This window comes from Dermochelys coriacea, chromosome 3 (assembly GCF_009764565.3).
Source record: "Dermochelys coriacea isolate rDerCor1 chromosome 3, rDerCor1.pri.v4, whole genome shotgun sequence".
Lineage (NCBI taxonomy): Eukaryota > Metazoa > Chordata > Testudines > Dermochelyidae > Dermochelys > Dermochelys coriacea.
Window position 1 is genome coordinate 119,180,425 of NC_050070.1, and position 24,658 is coordinate 119,205,082.

Genomic DNA, 24,658 nt, shown 5'->3' on the forward strand with positions numbered 1-24,658 from the left:
TTGGCAATTATTTTTGAGTCAGCAGCCCGGGAGACTAAAACACATAATGCACAATTTCAGCTGTTTCCAGTAGTAATAATTTGTTCAATTAGTAAATAAGGCCATACTTTTTTTGAATGCCTGGCCCTTTAATTAGACCCAAGCTAATTAAGTCTGGATTCCAAAAGCAGAAACTTCAATTAAAAGTCTTATGTGAAGCTTTGATTTGTTAACTTTCATCAAGGAAGAAGCCTGTTCACAATCCGAAGTACTGCCAACCTAACGCTTGATGTCAAAATATATTAGGTACAGGTATTTGCTGGAATCAACATGCATGTGGAAGTCTAGGAGGGAAGGTTCCCAATGTATTTGCTTTAGAAATCTCAATTATCTCCAGCTATTCTTCCTTGAGCAAACTAGGTATATCTACATAAAATGGATCCCTGAAGAAGTCCAGCTGCTCTTTCTTGAATAGAGACCACTTTAATCAAGATTTCAGAGTAGCAGCCATGTTAGTCTGTATCCACAAAAAGAAAAGGAGTACTTGTGGCACCTTAGAGACCAGCAAATTTATTTGAGCATAAGCTTTTGTGAGCTACAGCTACAGCTCACAAAAGTTTATGCTCAAATAAATTTGTTAGTCTCTAAGGTGCCAAAAGTACTCCTTTTCACTTTAATCAAGACTCAGATTGTGCCCTTAGATATTTGGATGCATCCACTTATGATACAAAGCAAGCATTGTACCTACTTGGACATGGGAAAGTGACCTAAACTATGTGCAGGCTATTGTTATTGTTGTTGCTATTGTTCACCCAACGTGCATGCTTATGAACCTTGATGATGTTCATGTATTTCAATATTTGTGTTCTTCATAAAACTATCTTCTGTAATATTTGTATACCTCTCTGTACTAAAATATAATTTCTTTGTTACACTGTGCCGTTTGGGGCTATAAGACTGATAAAGCTTCAGTGTTAGGTTCCGATTAGTTTGCGTCTAAACTAAAAATAGTTTTTAGTGTTGCAAAAAAGTGAATTATGAATTGTTTCTAAGTTTTCTTCTTGAATGTGATTTTTTTATATACAGCTCTCAAATGCATTCTGGTTTTGAACTGTTATATAAAGCTGAGCAAATTCTTTGTTTCTTGCAGGATTTGAGCTGCCTTTTTGAGTTATACTTGGAACCCCTTCAAAATGAGACCTTCCTTACCCAAGATGAGGTGAGGCAATGGTTAAAAAAAGATGTTTTCTTGGTTCTTTTTTATTCTTTCTAAAATCACTTGACACTTGGGCGAACGTGACAGAGAAAGCAAACAACAAACATACCAATAGAGCATACACTATTGTGTTTTTCTATTTAGCACATTAGCTACATCTTTTGTAATGGTAATTGTTCTCCTGACTAAAACATTTCTAAAAAATACTTTGGTATTTTTTAGCCACTTTTTCTTTGTGGAGTCATTGCCAACATTATTAAGAAAACAAAAAATCATTGACTATGGTGGCATCCCTTTGTTTATAGCTCCTCTTTAGTGGATTGTCTCCTCATGGCATCCAGTAAAGTTGGACACTTCATGTCTGTCATGTCTGATTTTCACACAGATGGAGTCATTGTTTGGAAGTCTGCCAGAAATGTTGAATTTCCAGAAGGTGTTTTTGGAGACCCTGGAAGATGGAATTTCTTCCTCCTCAGATTTTCACACACTGGAAACCCCATCCCAGTTTCGGGTAAACATGTGGTCTTTTAACAAATTGTAATGTGTCTGGAAGTTTGTGCAGAGTTCTGGTATTTAGGTTTATTTTCTCTCTCTCTTCTCTTTCTCTCCAGATAACGGGGTTTTTTTATGTTTTAAAAGCTTTGCTTTTTATTGCAAATACATATCTGAGCACTGACTGAATTCAGAAATGAAAAATAAAGGCTAACTTTGCATTTTAGTTCTTCTCTTTTCCATGGTGCATGATGTGCCATTGGAAACAAGTATAGATTTAGATGTTCAGTATTCTATAAACACATAATGCTTAAAGATGCTGTGTTCTCTTATAGCAAGGTCATTATCACTTGGCCAAATTCTGCCCTGCATTATCCCCCCTGCAATCCATTGACGTGATGGTGCCTAATTCACCGGCTACATGATACAAATAACCGCAACTGTAGTCAGTGGGAGTTCTCTCACATCCAGGGCCCATGGAGTGTAAGTGAAGGCAGAATATGGCCCACTGTATGGTTCTTCAGATGCCTGAATAGCACCACTCACTCACTTCACTCACCACCCACAAGAGGTGGGCTCCTATCCCGTGACTGCTGTGTTATGGAACTAGGGGACAGTTCTGCTGTGTCTCCCAGATATGCATTGACTTTTACTAAAGAAATTTTGGGTAAAGGTATTTTTTTGGGTATTTTAAAATTTTGTTACTTTTTTGGTTTGTCCCCTTCCCATCTCTTTTAATGGCTCCTCCTTTTTTATTCTGTGGCTTGTTTTCTAATAAGATATCTCTCCTGCCCTGGTAGTCTCCAGGACTCACAATTCTTCCCAAGCTTACCTTCATTCAAAAAAAGAAACACAAAGGCACCCAGGAATTACCACCTTTTGAAAAAAATGTTAACAGGCTTGAAAATCGTCAGAATTTTTTTTTATACCTTCTTCTGGCATCAGCCCCTACTTTCTTTTCACCCATACAGTCACCCCTATTCTTCCCAACACCATAAGCTCAGTCACATAGTTGTCCAACCTTCTCCCTATCCCATTGCAGCCATGTAGTAGGATAAAACTATATAATATAGTCATTGAAGGGTTAAATAAGTGTATTCAAAAGCATGACCAGTTATTAAACCTTGTGCAAGAAGCAATATTGTCAGTGTAAAGTAAACTTCCCAAAACTTTCCAATGGGGTAAACAGGGTTTTTGAAGAGCAAATGATTGCATGTGTTTTCATATGCAAGTACAGGAATGGAATCCCATTGTTTGTGTGAAGCTCCATTTATAAAATGTGCTGTTGTTAAGCAGCAGACACAGCAAAACAGATTTATTTTTGCAGACTCATGCTGCAACATGACGCTGTTGGCAGAAAAAGGAATCAAAGATGAAGTAATTGGTGTAGCTGACCCACACATACCTGGGGCAGGGAGAGTGGAGGAGTACAGGGAATTATTTTTATATGTGCAGGAAAACTGTCTCTTCACACTTCTAAATTGACAGGCTCATGCTAGGTGTGATTTTCTTTGTGTAGAAGACAGGAAATGGAGATGTAATGAGTAATGAAGAAACACTAGAATTTTATTATAACTACTGATTTTTTTTTTCTTGGATTGCTCTATGAAGTGGCACTAAAAAGGCAAATTACAGTATTATTCTTTAGCTTGTATGCATTTCATTAGCTTATTTCCCAAAGATACATAATAAATAGGGAAAGCTCAATTTTTTTTAAGAAGTTCTTGATTTTTCTTTTTTAAAAAGTGAATTCAATGTTCATGAAATATGTCATTTTGATAGCACCGGAGACTGAAGTTCTCTATCATGAACACCGCTGGTCCCCTGACACACCTTTAATCCTGACCTGGAGGGACGAATGAGGGGAGAGTCCAGTGCCCATACCCTTGCAATGCTTGGTCTCATTGCTGAGGCTGAGACTGACTGTCAGATGAAGTGGTTGTTTTGGTGATGTCCACAGAGAACTGGCTGAAACCATCCAAGCATTTACCGTAGGCCACTGAACAATTGTCAAATGGGAATAACTTTTACCCACAAACCTGGATTGGATTTGAATTTATAACCTAAAGCCAAAAGGCTCCATATTCTACTAGAACCCTCTCACCTATACAGCCATTTGTCGGAGAGGGTACACTTGCTTTTCCTTTGGAAAACTCCATTTCAACCACCTTTTTTAGTTGTAAACTGTGCATATGTATAGGAAAGCCTTTGAAACAAAACAAATACAGAATCTAACAAGACTATCTGTTTTTTCAGAGTGGAGCCACACTTTAATGTTCTCGTATGCAGTGATTCCATTGTTGAATCCAGTGTTGAATTAGGTTTATGGTTATATCTGGAGAATATATCCTTGCCAGCATGGTTCAGAACAGAAGCTGCCCAAGCTTGGAAACGGGACCACACTATAAACTAGTTTCATAGATTCATAGATACTAAGGTCAGAAGGGACCATTCTGATCATCTAGTCCGACCTCCTGCACAGCGCAGGCCACAGAATCTCACCCACCCACTCCTGTGAAAAACCTCACCCATGTCTGAGCTATTGAAGTTCTTAAATCATGGTTTAAAGACTTCAAGGAGCAGAGAAGCCTCCCTCAAGTCAACCATGCCCCATGCTACAGAGGAAGGCGAAAAACCTCCAGGGCCTCTCCAATCTGCCCTGGAGGAAAATTCCTTCCTGACCCCAAATATGGCAATCAGCTAAACCCTGAGCATATGGGCAAGATTTACCAGCCAGATACTACAGAAAATTCTTTCCTGGGTAACTCAGATCCCATCCATCTAATATCCCATCTCAGGGGATTAGTCCTATTTACCCTGAATATTTAAAGATCAATTACTTACCAAAATCCCATTATCCCATCATACCATCTCCTCCATAAACTTATCAAGTAGAATTTTAAAGCCAGATGGATCTTTTGCCCCCACTGCTTCCCTTGGAAGGCTATTCCAAAACTTCACTCCTCTGATGGTTAAAAACCTTTGTCTGATTTCAAGTCTAAACTTCCTGGTGGCCAGTTTATACCCATTTGTTCTTGTGTCCACATTGGTGCTGAGCTTAAATAATTCCTCTCCCTCTCCTGTATTTATCCCTCTGATATATTTATAGAGAGCAATCATATCTCCCCTCAACCTTCTTTTAGTTAGGCTAAACAAGCCAAGCTTCTTGAGTCTCCTTTCATAAGACAAGTTTTCCATTCCTCGGATCATCCTAGTAGCCCTTCTCTGAACCTGCTCCAGTTTGAATTCATCCTTTTTAAACATGGGAGACCAGAACTGCACACAGTATTCTAGGTGAGGTCTCACCAGTGCCTTGTATAATGGTACTAAAACCTCCTTATCCCTACTGGAAATGCCTCTCCTGATGCATCCCAAAACCGCATTAGCTTTTTTCACAGCCATATCACATTGGCAGCTCGTAGTCATCCTATGATCAACCAATACTCCAAGGTCCTTCTCCTCTTCCGTTACTTCTAATTGATGCATCCCCAACTTATAACTAAAATTCTTGTTATTAATCCCTAAATGCATAATCTTACACTTCTCACTAGTAAATTTCATCCTATTACTATTACTCCAGTTTACAAGGTCATCCAGATCCTCCTGTATAATATCCCGATCCTTCTCCGAATTGGGAATACCTCCCAGCTTTGTATCATCTGCAAACTTTATTAGCACGCTCCCACTTTTTGTGCCAAGGTCAGTAATAAAAAGATTAAACAAGATTGGTCCCAAAACCGATCCCTGAGGAACTCCACTGGTAACCTCCCTCCAACCTGACAGTTCGCCTTTCAGTAGGACCCATTGCAGTCTCCCCTTTAACCAATTCCTTATCCACCTTTTGATGTTCATATTGATCCCCATCTTCTCCAATTTAACTAATAATTCCCCATGTGGCACGGTATCAAACGTCTTACTGAAATCTAGGTAAATTAGATCCACTGCATTTCCTTTATCTAAAAAATCTGTTACTTTTTCAAAAAAGGAGATTAGGTTGGTTTGGCACGATTTATCTTTTGTAAAACCATGTTGTATTTTGCCCCATTTACCATTGACTTCAATGTCCTTAACTAATTTCTTCTTCAAAATTTTTTCCAGGACCTTGCATACTACAGATGTCAAACTAACTGGCCTGTAGTTACCCGGATCACTTTTTTTTCCTGTCTTAAAAATAGGAACTATATTAGCAATTCTCCAATCATTCGGTACTACTCCTGAGTTTACAGATTCATTAAAAATTCTTGCTAATGGGCTTGCAATTTCAGGTGCCAATTCCTTTAATATTCTTGGATGAAGATTATCTGGGCCCCCCGATTTAGTCCCATTAAGCTGTTTGAGTTTCGCTTCTACCTCAGATATGGTAATATCTACCTCCATATCCTCATTCCCATTTGTCATGCTACCATTATCCCCAAGATCCTCTTTAACCTTATTAAAGACTGAGGCAAAGTATTTGTTTAGATATTGGGCCATGCCTAGATTATCTTTAACCTCCACTCTATCCTCAGTGTTAAGCGGCCCCACTTCTTCTTTCTTAGTTTTCTTCTTATTTGTATTGCTATAGAACCTTTTACTATTGGTTTTAATTCCCTTTGCAAGGTCCAACTCTACTCGACTTTTAGCCTGTCTCACTTTATTCCTACATGTTCTGACCTCAATAAGGTAGCTTTCCTTGTTGATCCCTCCCATCTTCCACTCCCTGTATGCTTTCTGCTTCTTCTTAATCACCTCTCTAAGATGCTTGCTCATCCATCTTGGTCTGCAACTCCTGCCTATGAATTTTTTCCCCTTTCTTGGGATACAGGCTTCCGATAGCTTCTGCAGCTTTGATTTAAAGTAATCCCAGGCCTCCTCTACCTTTAGATCCATAAGTTCTTCAGTCCAATCCACTTCCGTAACTAATTTCCTTAATTTTTGAAAGTCAGCCCTTTTGAAATCAAAAACCCTAGTTGCAGATTTATTTTTGTTAATCCTTCCATTCAGTTTAAACTGAATTAGCTCATGATCACTTGAGCCAAGATTGTCCCCTACAACCATTTCTTCTATGAGGTCCTCGCTATTCACCAAAATTAAATCTAAAATGGCATCCCCTCTAGTCGGTTCAGCAACTACTTGATGAAGGAATCCATCAGCTATCGCATCTAGGAAAATCTGAGCCCTATTTTTATTACTAGCACTGGTCCTCCAGTCTATATCTGGGAAGTTAGTCTCCCATGATCACGCAGTTTCAATTAGTATTTACTTTATTAAAGACATTAAAAAGGGCTCTATCCATATCCAGATTAGATCCCGGAGGTCTATAGCATACCCCAAGCACTATCGTAGGAGAGGCTTTACTAGTTTTCTTCCCCAATGTAATTTTTGCCCAGACGGACTCTGTCTTATCCATTGCATCGCTTCTTATTTCTTTACATTCTACCTCATCATTGATATACAATGCTACTCCACCACCTTTACCTTTGTTTCTGTCTTTCCTAAACAGCACAGACCCTTCAATACCTGTAGTCCAGTCATGACTACCATTCCACCATGTTTCTGTTATCCCTATAATATCTGGTTTCACTTCCTGCACCAGTAGCTCTAGTTCCTCCATTTTGTTACCTAGGCTCCTCGCATTGGTGTATAAACATCTTAATTTTTGCTGTTTGGCCTCGCTCACATTTTGTACCCTATTAGGCACAGTCATTCTACAGCCAGTATAACCTATTAGACTAGTATCCACACCGCCCTCGCTCCTCATATACATTCTCCTACCCACGGCTGTATCCTTTCTTACTTCATCTTCTTCCCTCTCAATGCTAAAATCTGGTGTGGAGATTTCCTGGACATCTCCCAACCATCTCACCCTAATTCCTAGTTTAAAGCTCTCTTTATCAGTTGTGCCAGCCTCGATCCTAGAAGTCTATTTCCTTCCCTACTCAGATGAAGTCCATCCCGAGAGAACTGTCCTCTGTCCGTGAATGCCTCCCAGTGGCCATACATCCCAAAGCCCTCCTTATAGCACCACTGCCTAAGCCATCTGTTGACAGTCATAATCTTGTCAGACCTTTGTTGCCCTTCTCTAGGAACAGGAAGGATCCCGCTAAAGATCACCTGAGCCTCAATTTCCTTAAGTGTCTTCCCCAGCCTAGCATAGTCCCTTAATACTTTCCAGCGAGAATCTAGCCGTATCATTTGTTCCCACATGAAGGATAATTAGGGGATTCTTTCCCGCTCCCTTTAGGATCCTTTTCAACCTCAGGTCTACATCCCGTATCTTAGCACCCGGAAGACAGCACACCCTTCTATTCTCTGGATCAGCTCTAGTTACAGGCCTGTCTATTCTTCTCAATAAAGAGTCCCCGATCACATAGACCTGCCTTTTCCTGGTTACAGTGCTATTCTCCAGTCTCTCCCCTGTTCCCTCTGGCTGCAAGTTCTTTCCATTCCTATTTTCCCTTATAATCCTCTTCAACCCATCCTGTATCCTCCTGGGGCTCATATTTGGTGTAGTCTCCCTTGACTCTTCCGCTTTTCCTATAGGACTAGCCTCTCTTCTCTTCTTCCTTACCCTTCCACCTTCAACAAGTACCTGCTGAGCCCCTTCTTCATTTTCCAACTCTGCAAACCTGTTCCAAAGCTCTATTTCTCCTTCACTAGCCCATCTTTTCCTCTGCCTGGTTCTTTTAGTCACATGTTTCCACTGACCACTTTCCTCACCCAGTCTCCCCTCAAAATTCCCCAGCCCTGCTTCCATCCGTGAGTCTGAGCTTTTCCCTTCAGATACCTCTTATCTTTGCTCCATCATCTGCTCAAACCCCTTCCTAAACTCAACGAGACTTTCCACCTGCATCTCCAAACCTCGGATCTTTTCCTCCGTCAGCTCTATCAGACGGCATTTCATGCAGAAAAAACTCTTACCGGTTTCCCCCCTCTAGGATCATGTACATACCACAGCTTCCACATCCAGTCATCCTCAATGTGTCTTCCACTACAGGAGTCACTCCCACAGCTGCCTCTGTATCTGTCATCGCCTTCCCACCTAAATCCTGTTAATCTGGGAAATGCAAGGCACACCAAAAAGACCAACCCCCCCCCCCGCAAAAGCAAACCCCAAACAAGCACCACAATACAAACTCCCCTTGCAAACTCCCACTCAAACTCCCCTGTTTAGAGCTCTGTTTGCTAGCTCCTGTGCCGCTGCAGCTGTCTGAATCATAGTTAAATCATTGCAGAGCCTTAATTAAGATTTTAATAAATGAATATGTTGATTATCTTCGTTTCAGAAACTGCTGTTTTCACTCGGTGGTTCTTTCCTGTATTATGCTGACCACTTCAAACTGTACAGTGGATTCTGTGCAAACCACATAAAAGTTCAGAAAGTCCTTGAACGAGGTAATTCATTTTTTTGATTGATATAATTCATTTGCATGACTTTAACTTCAAATAAATAACTATAACTAGTTTTATCAATTTGATGTTTGTGCCCCAGGAGAATCCTAATATTAAAAAAGGAGAAGTGGGAGGTCTTTTTACATGAATATCTGTGATCTGTCCTTGTGCTGAAATGTAATCATGATCTGAGAAAATAATAGAAGTTTTCTTTTGTAACACCTCCAGAGTAGCTTGAATAGCAACAGAAGCTCTTTCCATAAGGCTGTGCTATCTACAGATTCAGTTCACGCTTAAAAAACCAGCAGCTTTGAGATCTATTTTTGTGTGTGTGTGTGTGTGTGTGTGTGTGTGTGTGTGTGTGCGCAACATATGAGGGTTTGTGTCAGTCAAAACTGCAGAGAACTAAGTGTACGTTGAGATGGAAGTGATAAATTAGTTCTTTCACACTGAGATCTTGGTGTTTGGTTGTTTTGGAGCAGGCCAAGGTACATTATGGTACATTGAGAGAGTTATGCCCAGGAGATGCTCACTCAACAGCTGTCAGTTCTATAACATGTTACTTGTAATTATTATGCTATTAAAACTCACAATTAATTATTCATTTTCTGCATTATCAGTGTTTGAAATGCATATGAAAAGTTTTTTTTTTTTTAAATGGAAACATTGTGTTCTTCTATTCTCAAATTAGCTTCTATGACTTCTACATTGAACTGAACAGGTTTCCTTTCTACATTTAGCCAAAACAGATAAAGCTTTTAAGGCCTTTCTGGGTGCACGGAACCCCACAAAACAGCATTCTTCTACGCTGGAGTCGTACCTCATCAAGCCTGTCCAGAGAGTGCTGAAGTACCCCTTACTCCTGAAGGAACTGGTGTCCCTGACAGATAATGAGAGTGAGGAGCATTATCATCTGACAGGTCTCGATCTTCGTTCTTTTATGGACACTAAAGGGAGTTTCAGTTTAGTTTCAAGCCTTATCTAAATGGTACAACTGTTACACACCAGCAGAATTTCTGTGTTATTGGAAAGTCTTCTCAAATCCTAGAGAGAATCATATTTATTTTCCTTTCTCTCCTTTAAAAAAAAAAAAAAAAAAAAAAAAAAGTTAAGAGCAAGCTGCTTTTCATTGTTTCCCGGAAAAATCCGACTAGGTGCTGGAGTGTATGGATGTCTTTGGAAAAAGTGGGTATGGCCAAGAACTGCCTTGATGGTTGGGACCAAGCTTCCCACTCTGTGTTATTCTTGGAACACAATCAAGACAACTCAGTGTGCTTGCTTTTTTTTTTTTAAGCTAGGAAATGGTGAAGAAAGCTCCATCTTGTGGTTATTATTCACTGACAAAACATGTTTTTTTAAAAAAAAAAAACAAAAAACCCTCAGCCAAATCAGTAAGAGAAAATTGCCCATAACTCTCATTTTAGTAGAGATGGATTTATGACTTCAGAGGTTTGCAATCTTTGCATTTAGAAAGGAAAAACCATCTGTTTAAGCACAAGAGAAAAGGAAGTAGGTGTTGTTATTGTCTAGGACCTTGTCCTCCACTCTCACACAAGCAAAACTCCCATTTGATCCTTTTTTTAGATTTTAAATTATTTCAGTGGAACTTGAAAGCACTCAGCATCTGAGGGATCAGCTTTTGAGGGGTTAATGGGTTAATTTTTTTTCATTTTCACAACATACAGACTGAGCAAAAATCTACTGTAAGTTAGAAATCTGAGGCTAACATTGAAGCAACAGGCTTATCAGGTATGCCCAGATACTAGTTCATCTGGTGCCAATGGCAAAACTTTCCTTTGACTTCAAATAGAGCTGGCTAGAACCTTTACTGGAGGATTCAGAGTAGATGCCAAGTAAATACAGGTGTCTGTAGATGCCAAGTAAATACAGGTGTCAGCAACCCTGATCACTTTTTTATATACATATACATATGTATGTATGTATGTATGTATGTATGTATAAAAAGAGTCAAATGTGAAGCTGTGCCATAAATCCCAAGAGCTAGGGAAACTCTTAAAGAAGAAAATAACTTTTCTGCATCAAAACCAATTGAGATGAGTTGCTGGTGGAATAAACTTGACACCAAAATATGAAAGGAATACTCAGTTAACAGTTGGCAGGGTGTGGGGAAGCAAACCTCACCTCTTCTGACCCCTTTATATATAAATCCAGCTGAAATTCAACGCCCTTCTTGTAGTAGTAAGAATTTTTTTTTTTAAAGCTGGTCTATATAATTTAACCTCATGAATGTTTCCCCAAGATGCAACATGCAAGGAGCCTGGTGGTTGGCTACTGTATTTCCCCAAGTCTTCCTGGGCTAAGACAAACTGCCCCCCCCTTTTTGTTTGTTTGTTTGGTTTGTTTGTTTGTTTTTTACAGTAAAACTCATGCAAACAGTTTATTTTAGTGTGGCTGTAGTCACACTGAAGCTCCTAATGACCTTATTCATTGATTCTTGTTTATGTTAATGGTGCCACAACCACAGCTATATTTACTACCATACCATCAGGCTGAAGTTGTATATACTTTGTAGCTTTTTTACTAAAATATTTTTATTTCAGTCTTTTGAGGGATTTAAAACACCAGCTAATAAGCTCTTTGAATATGCTTATCCACAAGTGTAGAGCTCATATTTACTAAGTAAAGTACTGATCTAGTCATAATTATTGTTGGTCATGGACCTTTGTGGCATGGGACCTTGAATAATTTCAACACTGAGTAAAAATCTCTCCTAGGCTTTAATAAAAAAAAAAAGCATGCATTTATAAAATGAAACTGAATTATTTGTCTGTTAAATGGTGAATTTGTTTAAAAACTTCAGAAGCGCTGAAGGCAATGGAAAAAGTAGCCAGTCACATCAATGAGATGCAGAAGATATATGAGGACTATGGAACTGTGTTTGATCAACTGGTTGCAGATCAGAGTGGAACAGAGAAGGAGGTAAGAGAAAGAATGGAACATATATTACTCACACTTCAGATGAAGTCCTGTAAGATACTGTATCTACTTAACTCTTATTGAAGTCATGAAGGGGATCTTAATTCAGAGTTCAGGGTGCTCAGTTTTGTGTGTCTCCCCTCAAATTTCCTTCTCAAAGAGCTTGTCTATACAAACAGTGCATGGCAAGTTGGGGTGTAAATCTACCTCACAATACCCTACCCGCACACTCAGTGTCTCTGTGGATCCTACTGATGTGCACTAAAATGTCTTGTCTTGTTTCAGGGTGCACTGGGGAACTTTTAGTGTGCATCAGCAGGCTCCACCCAGATACTTTGGGCACAGCAGGCAAGTGCAAGGTAGAATTGTACCCCATGCTGCAAATAAACTTTTCATATAGATAAGACCTCAGCAGGTACTGTCATGTTTAAACAAAGTGCTGCCAGAACCTTCTCTTGGTCTGTCATGAAGGGTCGATGGGAGTAGACAGCCACTGTAACTCACAGCAAGAAAACAATGAAAATCAGTGGCTCTCAACCTTTCCAGACTTCTGTGCCCTTTCAGGAGTCTTATTTGTCATGTGTACCCCCAAGTTTCACCTCTCTCAAAAACCACTTGCTTACAAAATCAGACATAAAACCACAGTGTCACAGCATACTAGTACTGAAAAAATTGCTTACTTTCTCATTTTTACCATAGAATTATAAAATAAATCAATTGAAATATAAATATTGTACTTGTATTTCAGTGTACAGTGTATAAAGCAGTATAAACAAGTCATTGTATGAAATTTTAGTTTGTACTGACTTCGCTAGTGCTTTTTATGTAGCCTGTTGTAAAACTAGGCAAATAGATGAGTTGATGTATCCCCGGAAGGACCTCTGCATACCCTCGGGTACATGTACCCCTGTTTGGGAACCACTGCTGTAGATTATCCACGTCCCAAGGCTTGAGGTCAAATTTTATGCATGAGTGCTTAGATTTCAGAAAATGGAATCTTTTTACATCAAAAAGATTCTAGCAGGGTTCATTATAATGTCCATTACTAGCATCATTCTGGATTCATCTAGTATTGATACATACATGGCTGTATATAAGCACAAAAAAAATTAGTCGGTATTATGGGCCAGAGCATCTGCTAATATGAACTGTCATAGTTCTGCTGACTTCAGTTGAGCAGTCCCAATATACACCAGCTGTGGAAGTGGCTATTTTTGTCTGTTAATATTTGTAATGTGTTCTCTGCTGTGAGACACTCTTACCATCCAGGAAGGGCTTTTTTGTTACTAATATCTCAAAATTATTTGCTCTGATCTGAGCTCTAGACATGAATGTGCATCCAAGTAAAACGTGTATTTATCACCCCTCTAATCAATTGGTTATTTTATTACAATATTGAAAAAGAAAACTAGCGGAAGCATAATGGATCATGTTCTCTAGTGTCTCCCAGAACTGGGCCAGCAAGTTCACTAGATTTAGCCATTTGTGGCCAATGATGTATAAGTGGATCACCCATTTAGCTTGATCCTTAAAGGTGTGACAGCTACTGATTTCATAGTTTAAAGTTTCATCCTGGTAAAAGAGCCAAATTGTTTCTGTTCTGGAAGTGAAAGAACTGCTCAAAAGAAAGAAAAGCCTAAGAGCAATCATGTCCTAATTCAGTCAGTGAAAGGGTCTTATACATTGATTAGTCTACAGAAATGAAAGGGATGATAAAGGAACGTCACACTTGGCTGTATCTCAATGACAGAACTTCAAGTCAGACATAACATTCTTCAGCTTAAGTGTTAGTAGCAAAAATAAGCTCTAAAAGGCAAATCATCCAGCTTCCATAACTTGTATGCTATTATTTTTATGGGCAGTATTTTTTAAAATGTATTGCTGTTTACACAACCACGGCTCAGTTGGGGTGTGTATATATGGTTGTATTGAGCCATGGCTATATACAAATAACATTAAACACAGGCATACTTTTTATTTATCAGCCTGCACGCGTTAACATTTGTGGTTGATGATTGTTAATCAAGAAATTAATTGCACTTATTTTTTATAATGTAATATAGGTCACAGAACTTTCAATGGGAGAACTTCTGATGCACTCTGCTGTTTCCTGGTTGAATCCTTTCCCATCACTGGGCAAAGCAAGAAAAGACCTTGATCTTACAGTGTTTGGTTAGTGTCTTATTAAGAGAAAACCCTAAAGATATCGAGTACATCGTCTAGTTAGTAAAATATGACAACTGACGTACTAATTAAGACTGACTAAAACGTAAGCCCTGCTATAGCCATGTAATGGTTGGGGTAGTCCTTGATATGGAGGACAGAAACAAAACTTCCCGGAAATGTTGTTGAGATGTAGAAGAGAGAGGTCTAGATACCTGGAAATGAGATTAGTAGCACACACACTAACTTCTCTGTGATGGCTTTTCCTTCTGCCTGCTCTACTATCACCAAAGACCTCAGCTCATCTCTGCAAACATTGCCACTGTATGGCATACACCTACATGGGTAGCTGAAGATCGTGAATGACTTTGAAGGTTTGAGTTAGTCATCAGCTAAATGAAAGAATAACAGAGACCTTGCATTTGATACCGTGCCACATGGGGAATTATTAGTTAAATTGGAGAAGATGGGGATCAATATGAACATCAAAAGGTGGATAAGGAATTGGTTAAAGGGGAGACTGCACTGGGTCCTACTGAAAGGCGAACTGTCAGGTTGGAGGGAGGTTACCAGTGGAGTTCCTCAGGGATCGGTTTTGGGACCAATCTTATTTAATCTTTTTATTACTGACCTTGGCACAAAAAGTGGGAGCGTGCTAATAAAGTTTGCAGATGATACAAAGCTGGGAGGTATTGCCAATTCGGAGAAGGATCGGGATATTATACAGGAGGATCTGGATTACCTTGTAAACTGGAGTAATAGTAATAGGATGAAATTTAATAGTGAGAAGTGTAAGGTTATGCATTTAGGGATTAATAACAAGAATTTTAGCTATAAGTTGGGGACGCATCAATTAGAAGTAACGGAAGAGGAGAAGGACCTTGGAGTATTGGTTGATCGTAGGATGACTATGAGCTGCCAATGTGATATGGCTGTGAAAAAAGCTAATGCGGTTTTGGGATGCATCAGGAGAGGCATTTCCAGTAGGGATAAGGAGGTTTTAGTACCGTTATACAAGGCACTGGTGAGACCTCACCTAGAATACTGTGTGCAGTTCTGGTCTCCCATGTTTAAAAAGGATGAATTCAAACTGGAGCAGTTACAGAGAAGGGCTACTAGGATGATCCGAGGAATGGAAAACTTGTCTTATGAAAGAAGACTTAAGGAGCTTGGTTTGTTTAGCCTAACTAAAAGAAGGTTGAGGGGAGATATGATTGCTCTCTATAAATATATCAGAGGGATAAATACAGGAGAGGGAGAGGAATTATTTCAGCTCAGCACCAATGTGGACACAAGAACAAATGGGTATAAACTGGCCACCAGGAAGTTTAGACTTGAAATCAGACAAAGGTTTTTAACCATCAGAGGAGTGAAGTTTTGGAATAGCCTTCCAAGGGAAGCAGTGGGGGCAAAAGATCTATCTGGCTTTAAGATTCTACTCGATAAGTTTATGGAGGAGATGGTATGATGGGATAATGGGATTTTGGTAAGTAATTGATCTTTAAATATTCAGGGTAAATAGGCCAAATCCCCTGAGATGGGATATTAGATGGATGGGCTCTGAGTTACTATAGAAAATTCTTTCCTGGGTATCTGGCTGGTGAATCTTGCCCATATGCTCAGGGTTTAGCTGATAGCCATATTTGGGGTCGGGAAGGAATTTTCCTCCAGGGCAGATTGGAGAGGCCCTGGAGGTTTTTCGCCTTCCTCTGTAGTATGGGGCATGGTTGACTTGAGGGAGGCTTCTCTGCTCCTTGAAGTCTTTGAACCATGATTTAAGGACTTCAATAGCTCAGACATGGGTGAGGTTTTTCATAGGAGTGGGTGGGTGAGATTCTGTGGCCTGCGCTGTGCAGGAGGTCGGACTAGATGATCAGAATGGTCCCTTCTGACCTTAGTATCTATGAATCTATGAAAGGTTTCAGAGTAGCAGCCGTGTTAGTCTGTATTCGCAAAAAGAAAAGGAAAAGGAGTACCCGTTGCACCTTAGAGACTAACAAATTTATTAGAGCATAACCTTTCGTGAGCTACAGCTCACTTCATCGGATGCATCTGATGAAGTGAGCTGTAGCTCACGAAAGCTTATGCTCTAATAAATTTGTTAGTCTCTAAGGTGCCATGGGTACTCCTTTTCTTTTAGAGACCTTGAACTTCAACTAATTTAGACACAGCTGATATATGTAGAAATTGAGGGTGAGCTAAAAAAAATTATGCTTAACATGCCAGTTGTGGGTAGCCTTTAGGGTAAGTGGGCATTTCTGTTTGAAATTGAAGCACATGCATGAGGAGGCACCACCTCTTTGCCCACAGATTAACACAGTTGGATTTATCAGTGATTCATTTATACTGAACATGTTTGGCCAAGCACTGAGAATTCCCAAACCCCATCCCTAAAGGGAAATGTCTGAGTGATGCATGGGGAGGCAGGATTGTCCAGTGGTTAGAGTAATGGCATGCAACTGAGGAAATCTGGCTTCAAATCCCCACCTCCACCACAGACATTTCCTAGTGACCATAGGCAACTCACTGAGTGCCTCAATTCTCCATCTGCAAAATGAAGATAATAGCACTTCCCTACCTCACTGGGGCATTGTGAGGATAGATACTTTAAAGAGTGTGAGGCACTCAGATATGATGGTAATATCTTAGATAGCTAATCAGGAATTTGGAGAGTTCTGAAGTTGGTCACGCTCCAGAGGAAATGCTGAACTGCGTCAAAGAACAGATTTGACATCATCTCTAATGGGCCTCTTTTTTTCTGCGACACTTTCCTTCCCCTCAAGGGAAGTTGCTGGCATATTGCTTCTTCACAATAACGTTTCCAATTTGTACATCTGCATTTATTAAAGGCCAATTTCTATAATCTTGATACAGGGTGATAGGCTTTCAAACAGTATTGCTCATCCCTAATTCTTTTAAGAAAGTAGTTTTGTGACAGAGGCAGATTTGCATCACACATTTTGCTGTGGGAATTTTTTTGTTGTATGTAGGGTCAACAAGTACCCTGTAGATTGTAGATAACTAAAAAGAACTGTAAATAGTCAGTACAACCATCATGTCTGTTTTGTTGAATACTAGACCTACAATCAGAGGCCTCTTGTTTTTCCTTTTCAGTTTTTAAGCGGGCCGTCATACTGGTATATAAGGAGAACTGTAAACTGAAAAAGAAACTGGTAAGTCTGGCAATAATTTCAATTCAAGCTATAGATATATAGGCATAGGGTCATAGAGTTTAAGGCCAGAAGGGACCACCAGATCATCTAGGATCACTATTATGATTCAAAATTGAATATGCTAACTTGAAAGAAAAGTGAATAGTACAAGCTGCTGGTTTAATGCAGCCATATCACAGTGGGCTGCGCTTGCTCTCAGGCTAAATTGGTTGAAGTGTTCAATATTTGACTGAGACTAGAAGACTGTCTGGATGTTGCAACAGATTGTGTTACTGATTCAATAAGCAGCACATTTCTGTGTGAACTAATGCCCCAGCAGGATGTTGGGAGGTGATTTCAGTCAGATGAGATATAAAACTTAATCATTTGAGTCATTAAAGAACCCAGGGGACTTTTCATTAACCTGGGTTTTCTGGCATAATTCAAACTCAGTTATTTGCCAGTTACATCACTTCCCCCTATAGTATCAATTGAATATGCATTCTTTATGTCCTGTCCTAAACTGGTGAGCCATGTAGCTAAAGCGATCCCTCTATGTAGTACATAGTTCACTCTGGAATGAAAGGTAGTATGGAAAGATATCATACTTATTCAATTGGGATAGCTAAAACAAATGTCAGTTTACAGCTAAGTATCATATTTTATAGGCCCCAAATACTTGAAATACACCCAACTCTCTACTCCCCAGGAAGTCACAAGGAAACCAGTCAAGGGAGTGTCTTGAAATAACTTGCAGAGACTGATATACAATGAGCAGTTAAATCTAGAAAGAAATAAGCTGTGCCTTAATTTGCCTAGGATGGCTTTTTCCTGTGAATAAGCTAATTACATACTCCTGAGGGCATTCTGCGCCAAAAAATTAAAAATTCTGCGCACGTTTTAAAATTCTGCAAATTCAGCATATTTTATTTGTCAGATAAATGTGGAGGCTCCAGCAGGGCACTGGCTGCACAGACATCAGAGATCACTGTGCAGGAACATAGACTCAGTGGTAAGGCTGCACCCAACCCTGACACAGCACAAGGACCGGGCCTGCCCCAGAAACACCCCAGAGCCCTGCTCCTCCATGACAGGTATGGACAGGCAGGCTCAGCAAGGCAGGATCAAGGTGTGGAGAGGCTTAGTGTGGGAGGAATCCAGGTGTGGGTTCAGAGAGTTGTCAGGCAATTGGGGTACGGGTGGCTCAATGGGGGATCTGGATGCACAAGGGCTTGTTGGAGGGTTCTGGATGCAACAGTAATGGGACTCTGCAGGGGGGTCCAGGTGGAGCTCAGCAGCGGGGATCTAAGTGTGTGGGGGATTGAGCTCATAGGGTGTGGAGGGAGCCATATGCTGGGAGAGTGGGGTTGGGATCCGGGTGCAGCTGGTTGGGGCTCAGTTGGGTGGGGATCCAGGTGGCTCATCAGGGTGGTCCAGGCTTGGCAGGGGGTGGAGGGGAGTGAGGCTCAGCGGGAGAGTCAGGTATGAGGAGGTCTGGATGCACAGGGGTTGGATGGATGGGGGAGCAACTCCCTGTACAGTGATCCCTCCCCCTGCAGTTGAGGAGTGATGGGTGCAGGAAGCACTGGGGGGGTAGTTTGCAGAGCTTCCTACAGCTGGGGGAGAAGTCTGGGGGGTGGGTCTGACCCGGCCCCATATGCCATTCAGGGGAAGAGGAAGTCCCATCCTCCCCAGCCGGGACTAGCAGCTGAACCTGGTGTAGGGTAGGAGCCACCAGCTGGGTCTTCTCCAGTCCTGCCCTCCCCCGATAGTGATTAATGGCTGTCCTGGACACCTGAAACATACTGCTGGGGAGGGTCACAATCGTTTTTGTGGCTTCCCTTTGCTTCCCTGTCAGTCATTTTTCTGTGGGGGACATAAATTCTGCACATGTGCAGGGCACAGAATTCTCCCAGGAATAAATTACAACAGAGGAGATGACATGGAGCATTAATGTAATGTGCTTATACTAAGAGAGATATAAACAACTGTAATAAAAGGAAAGGTAAGAGTATTGTTAAACTGAAGAATTTGTTTTGCTAAACAATAGGTAGTTGGTTTACTCATAGTGAACTTGTTCTAGGGTAGTTTCCTTCATGTGGAAATATTATGTAATTTATTAAAAAACTCATTTTTCAAAACTGCAGCAGTGTATATTTCTCAGCTCTAGCTATCATTGTTTTATAATCAAAGTAACAGTAAGATATTTAAGGAGTAAGACTATTTGGATAAAATTGCCTTGAGAAGTGAGTCCTTGGACAGAAGGCCATTTTATCAAGAACATTTATATCAATGCAGACATCAATTACGTTGCTTTACCTCTTTTTTTAAAAATATGTTTTGGTTATTTTTTCAATTTGTAGCCCAATAATGTACGGGCTGCACATAATTATGGCGACTTGGATCCATTTAAATTTCGTTGGCTAATTCCTTTATCTGCCCTTCAAGTCCGGCTGGGGAATACAGCAGGTAATTATATTTAACTTAATACATTAGGAACTAATAAATAGCTACACATTGCCTCCTGAAGTCTTGTGAACAGGCAAACATTACCAGCCTGGCTACACAATGTAGTATCAGATAAACATATGTCCTCTTATCTCTCCCTTTATAAATATTTATACACCCACACCCTGTAGTAGCATGTGCTTGTAAGGGCCATCGGCTTTATATGCTAATAGATATTTTCGTTCAGATATTCTGTCTTCACACCTAATTTTCTTCCCTTCTATAATCGGAGAACAAATTCAGGAATGTTGGATGTTAAAGGGTTAGCCTGAAGCTGACTTGCTAGGCTGGTGTTGCTATGTCATGACCGAAACTCACAATAGAGCTGCAACAAGTTAGGATTAACATGGCAAAACAGAAACCCACAACAAAAGGGTAGGGAAAAACCTGAAGAGGCTGCTCAAAGCAATCTAATGATAACATGGTAATATGGGCCAAACTCTTTCATACTTGACACCCCGTGCAATATCACTGCCATCCAGGAGTGGCAAGGAATATAATCAGGATGCAGCATGAAAGAAAGGATTGTTCAGGGATTAGTGTGCTAGTCTGAGATCTGGATTCCATTCTCTGCTCCATCACAGACTTCTTGTGTGACCTTGGGCAAGTCATTTATGGTGGAATTTTCAAAAGCACTTAGGTGCCTACTTCACTTAAATCAATGGAAATTAGGTGCCTAGGTGCTTTAGAAAATCCAATGATTAATGTCTGTGCCTCTGTTCCCCATCTGTAACCAGGGGGATAATAGCACTTCCCTACCTCACAGGTGCATGAGGACCAATACATTAACAACTGTGAAGGGCTCTAATACTATGGTGATGGTCATGTAAGTGCTTCAGATATGAGACCTAAATCAGTCAATAAGAGCCCCAATTGATATAGCAGAGCTGAACTGAATTATGTGACAAGCTAACAGCTGAGCAGGAGGGGAGATTAAGCAGACAGAAACAAAGAGATGCCTGTCTATGCAAGGAATAGCCTAGTGTTGCCACTAGAGGTTCAAGCTCAAAGTTCCTGTGTCTGGTGAGAAAAGGCCTAATAATCAGACCTCATAGGGGCCGATAGCCTGGATTTCAAGGCTTCAGAAATAACGAGGAACATGTTCGTGTTTGTTGAAGCAAGTGAAAGAAAGGAAGAGTCTCATTCTGGAAAAGTTGTTGAGGTTTTTAAAGACAAGTTGTTAAGCGATAAAACTTAGCACTCCTCGGAGGGTTCCAGCTCATCATGCAGATCTCAGCTTTTCTATGAACCTTGTCTTGGTGAGACACTGAGATCTATAATGCTGATGGTGTAGTCTGAAGGCATGAATTATTCACAATTTTTTATCTATCTCTAGGAACAGAAAACAATTGCATCTGGGAACTGATTCATACAAAGTCAGAAATAGAAGGCAGGCCCGAAACAATCTTTCAGTTGTGCAGCAGGTAAACTTGACATGATTATTTTTGACAAAATTACACTAATGGAATGACAAAAGTACGTTGAGAACATTTTATTTTTTCCAAGTGACCTTTTTTCCTGTCTCTCAGCACTTCTAAAACACCCATCACCTCAAATCCAGGCACTAAGCCAATGTTTAATTGGATGGAATTTGATGTGCTGAAAATATCTGAAATTGGAGTGAATTCAGCTCAGTCATTCATTGTGTCATTCACTGCACACACCTTTTATTGTATGATCTTAAATATCTGTGAATTATGTCTGATGCAATCAATGGCTAGAGCGACAAAGGGATTTATGCTCTCAAATGCTACCTCAGGTGCCTAAATCCAAAATTTAGATCTTTAAAATCCCTGCTTAGCTGGCACTTAACTTTCCTAGGCACCTAATTTTCAGCTATTTCAGTCCCCTAAACTACTTCTGGTGGGCATGCACACAGCTGTCCCTCATGACTAACCTGAATAGGATCCTGAAACTAGGAGTTGCCTATCTCCCCTGCTGCACCTGATCTGGTAGGCATGCCTACCCGCGTGGGCCTTGCATAAAACACAGCTGCTGAAGGAGATTAACCAGTTGGCTAAAGATTACGGGGCAGAGTACTCACGCAGAATGTGGGAGACCCAGGTTCAGATTCCCTCCATCTGCCTGATGTCTAGTACATTCACCAGTGGGCTACTGGGTATTCTGAGGTGGGACTCTTTCAACCTTCCTATTGAATTTGTTCCACGTAGTCTAAATAACTAAATAGCACCAACCTTCGGTAGCAAAGAAGGCAGCTTCCGAATGGAAAGACTGTTTGGGCATGGGAATATTAAAAAAAAAACTACAGTGACCTGTAATCTGCCCTCTCCTTGCTGTTCCCTTAAACCTGGCAGTGACTGTGAAAGCAAGACTAACATTGTTAAGGTGATTCGTTCCATTCTGCGGGAGAACTTCAGACGTCACATAAAATATGAGTCACCGTTGGAGAAAACGTGTAAAGGTCGCCTAGTTCCACTCAAGAACCGCATCCCTGTTTCAGCCAAACTGGGTAAGCATCAGTTTGCTAGACTGGGAAATACAGACTTGCAGTTTCATGATTATTATAGCATGAGCCAAACCACTTCTCTTTCTAGACATGAAGGGGGTGGTGTATTTTTACTGTAATTCATATTTTAAAATATAATTTACTTTTTGGTAGGGAGGCTTCATACCAAAAGTGCCAGTTATTAGGGCTGTCACACAATTAAAAATTTATCGTGATTAATTGCACAATTAGTCACATGTTAATAATAGAATCCCATTTATTTAAATATTTTTGGATGTTTTCTACATTTTCAAATGTATTGATTTCAGTTACAACACAGAATACAAAGTGTACAGTGCTCGCTTTATATTTTTGATTACAAATATTTGCACGGTAAAAAAAAAAAAAAGTATTTCTCAATTCACCTAATACAAGTACTGTCGTGCAACTCTTTATCATGAAAGTTGAACTTACAAATGTCAAATTACGTACAAAAAACCCCTGCATTCAAAAATAAAACAATGTAAAACTTTAGAGCCTGCAAGTCCACTCAGTCCTACTTCTTGTTCAGCCAATCACTCAGACAAACAAGTTTGTTTACATTTGCAGGAGATAATGCTGCCTGCTTCTTGTTTACAATGTCACATGAAAGTGAGAACAGGCATTCTTGTAGCCAGCATCACAAGATATTTATGTGCCAAATGCGCTAAATATTCATATGTCATTCAAGCTTCAACCATCATTGCAGGCGACATGCGTCCATGCTGATGATGATTTCTGCTCGATAAGAATCTAAAGCAATGCAGACCGACACATTTTCATCATCTGAGTCAGATGCCACTAGCAAGTGGTTGATCTTTTTTGGTGGTTCGGGTTCTGTAGTTTCCGCATTGAAGTGTTGCTCTTTTAAAACTTCTGAAAGCATGCTCCACACTTCGTCCCTCTCAGATTTTGGATGGTACTTCACATTCTTAAACCTTGGGTCGAGTACTGAAGCTATCTTTAGAAACTTACATTGGTACCTTCTTTGCGTTTTGTCAGATTTGCTGTGGAAGTGTTCTTAAAATGAACAACACATGCTGGGTCATCATCCGAGACTGCTATAACATGAAATGTATGTCAGAATGCGGGTAAAACAGAGGAGGAGACATGCAATTCTCCCCCCCAAGGAGTTCAGTCACAAATTTAATTAATGCATTATTTTTTAACTAGCATCATCAGCATGGAAGCATGTCCTCTGGAACGGTGGACGAAGCACGAAGGGGCATACGAATGTTTAGCATACCTGGCACATAAATACCTTGCAATGCTGGCTACAAAAGTGGCATGTAAATACCTGTTCTCACTTTCTGGTGACACTGTAAATAAGAGGAGGGCAACGTTATCTCCTATAAATGTGAACAAACTTGTTTCTCTTAGCAATTGGCTGAACAAGAAGGAGGAGGACTTGTAGGCTCCGAAGTTTTACACTGTTTTGTTTTTGAGTGCAGTTATGCAACCAAAAAAAATCTACATTTGTAAGTTACACTTTCATGATAGAGATTGCACAACAGTGCTAGTATGAGGTGAATTGAAAAATACTATTTTTACAGTGCAAATATTTGGCATACAAAATAATACACTATGATTTCAATTACTACACAGAATACAATATGTATGAAAATGTAGAAAACATCCAAAATATTTAATAAATTTCAATTGGTATTCTATTGTTTAACAGTGTGATTAAAACTGCAATTAATCACAAGAGTTAACTGCGATTGACAGCCTGAGTTATTATCCCTCATCCCCCCATGGGGAAAAAAGCCCATACAGAGTTGTAGACCCTCAAATACAATTCTGCCAGTGGGGCAGTCTGGAGTTTGCCCAACTCTGGGCAGAACAGAGAGGGGCCTTGGCTTGTGGAACCTGCCACTGGCTTGAGATCTTCTGGAAAATCCCATGGCTCTCCAACTGTTTTCACTAATCCTTGGGCATCCCTTCTCTGAGGGGTGGGGCTAACAGCTGCCATACTTTCCTCACTTGGGGGGGTATCACGGTGTGAGGAGCAACATAAGATGCTAACAGTTAGCATTAACTTTTGTTGTCATATCCCCAGGCAGGGACACTGCCACAAAGAAAATCTACCTCACTAGAACCCTTCTTGTGATATCCTTGGGGTTAAGGGAGCAGCAGAAGTATACCACAGAACTGCTGCTGCTTACTCCCTTAGTGTCCCCTACCCTAAATCTACCCCATTTAGCTTCCTTCCACCAACAGACCTAGTGTAGGTCAAATTAATTACTTTGTGTGGAAAGGGATTTGCCCTTCCACCCACTACAAGGCGTTCCCTAAGCGATGTTTGGCTTTCTTTAGTGGTTTAAACCTATCGTTATCCAAAGCTCAGTCAACAGA

At 40.3% G+C, this 24,658-nt stretch overlaps 1 protein-coding gene across 1 annotated transcript in view; it reads left to right on the plus strand.

Annotated features, from left to right (window-relative positions):
• Positions 1-24,658, plus strand: part of TIAM2 (TIAM Rac1 associated GEF 2) — a 228,203-nt gene that overhangs the window by 200,999 nt on the left and 2,546 nt on the right. Inside the window, 10 exon segments of the mRNA XM_038394827.2 lie at positions 1,130-1,198; positions 1,581-1,706; positions 8,953-9,061; positions 9,799-9,978; positions 11,880-11,998; positions 14,059-14,167; positions 17,273-17,331; positions 19,674-19,779; positions 21,155-21,242; positions 22,134-22,288. Coding sequence (XP_038250755.1) covers positions 1,130-1,198; positions 1,581-1,706; positions 8,953-9,061; positions 9,799-9,978; positions 11,880-11,998; positions 14,059-14,167; positions 17,273-17,331; positions 19,674-19,779; positions 21,155-21,242; positions 22,134-22,288 — 1,120 coding nt within the window.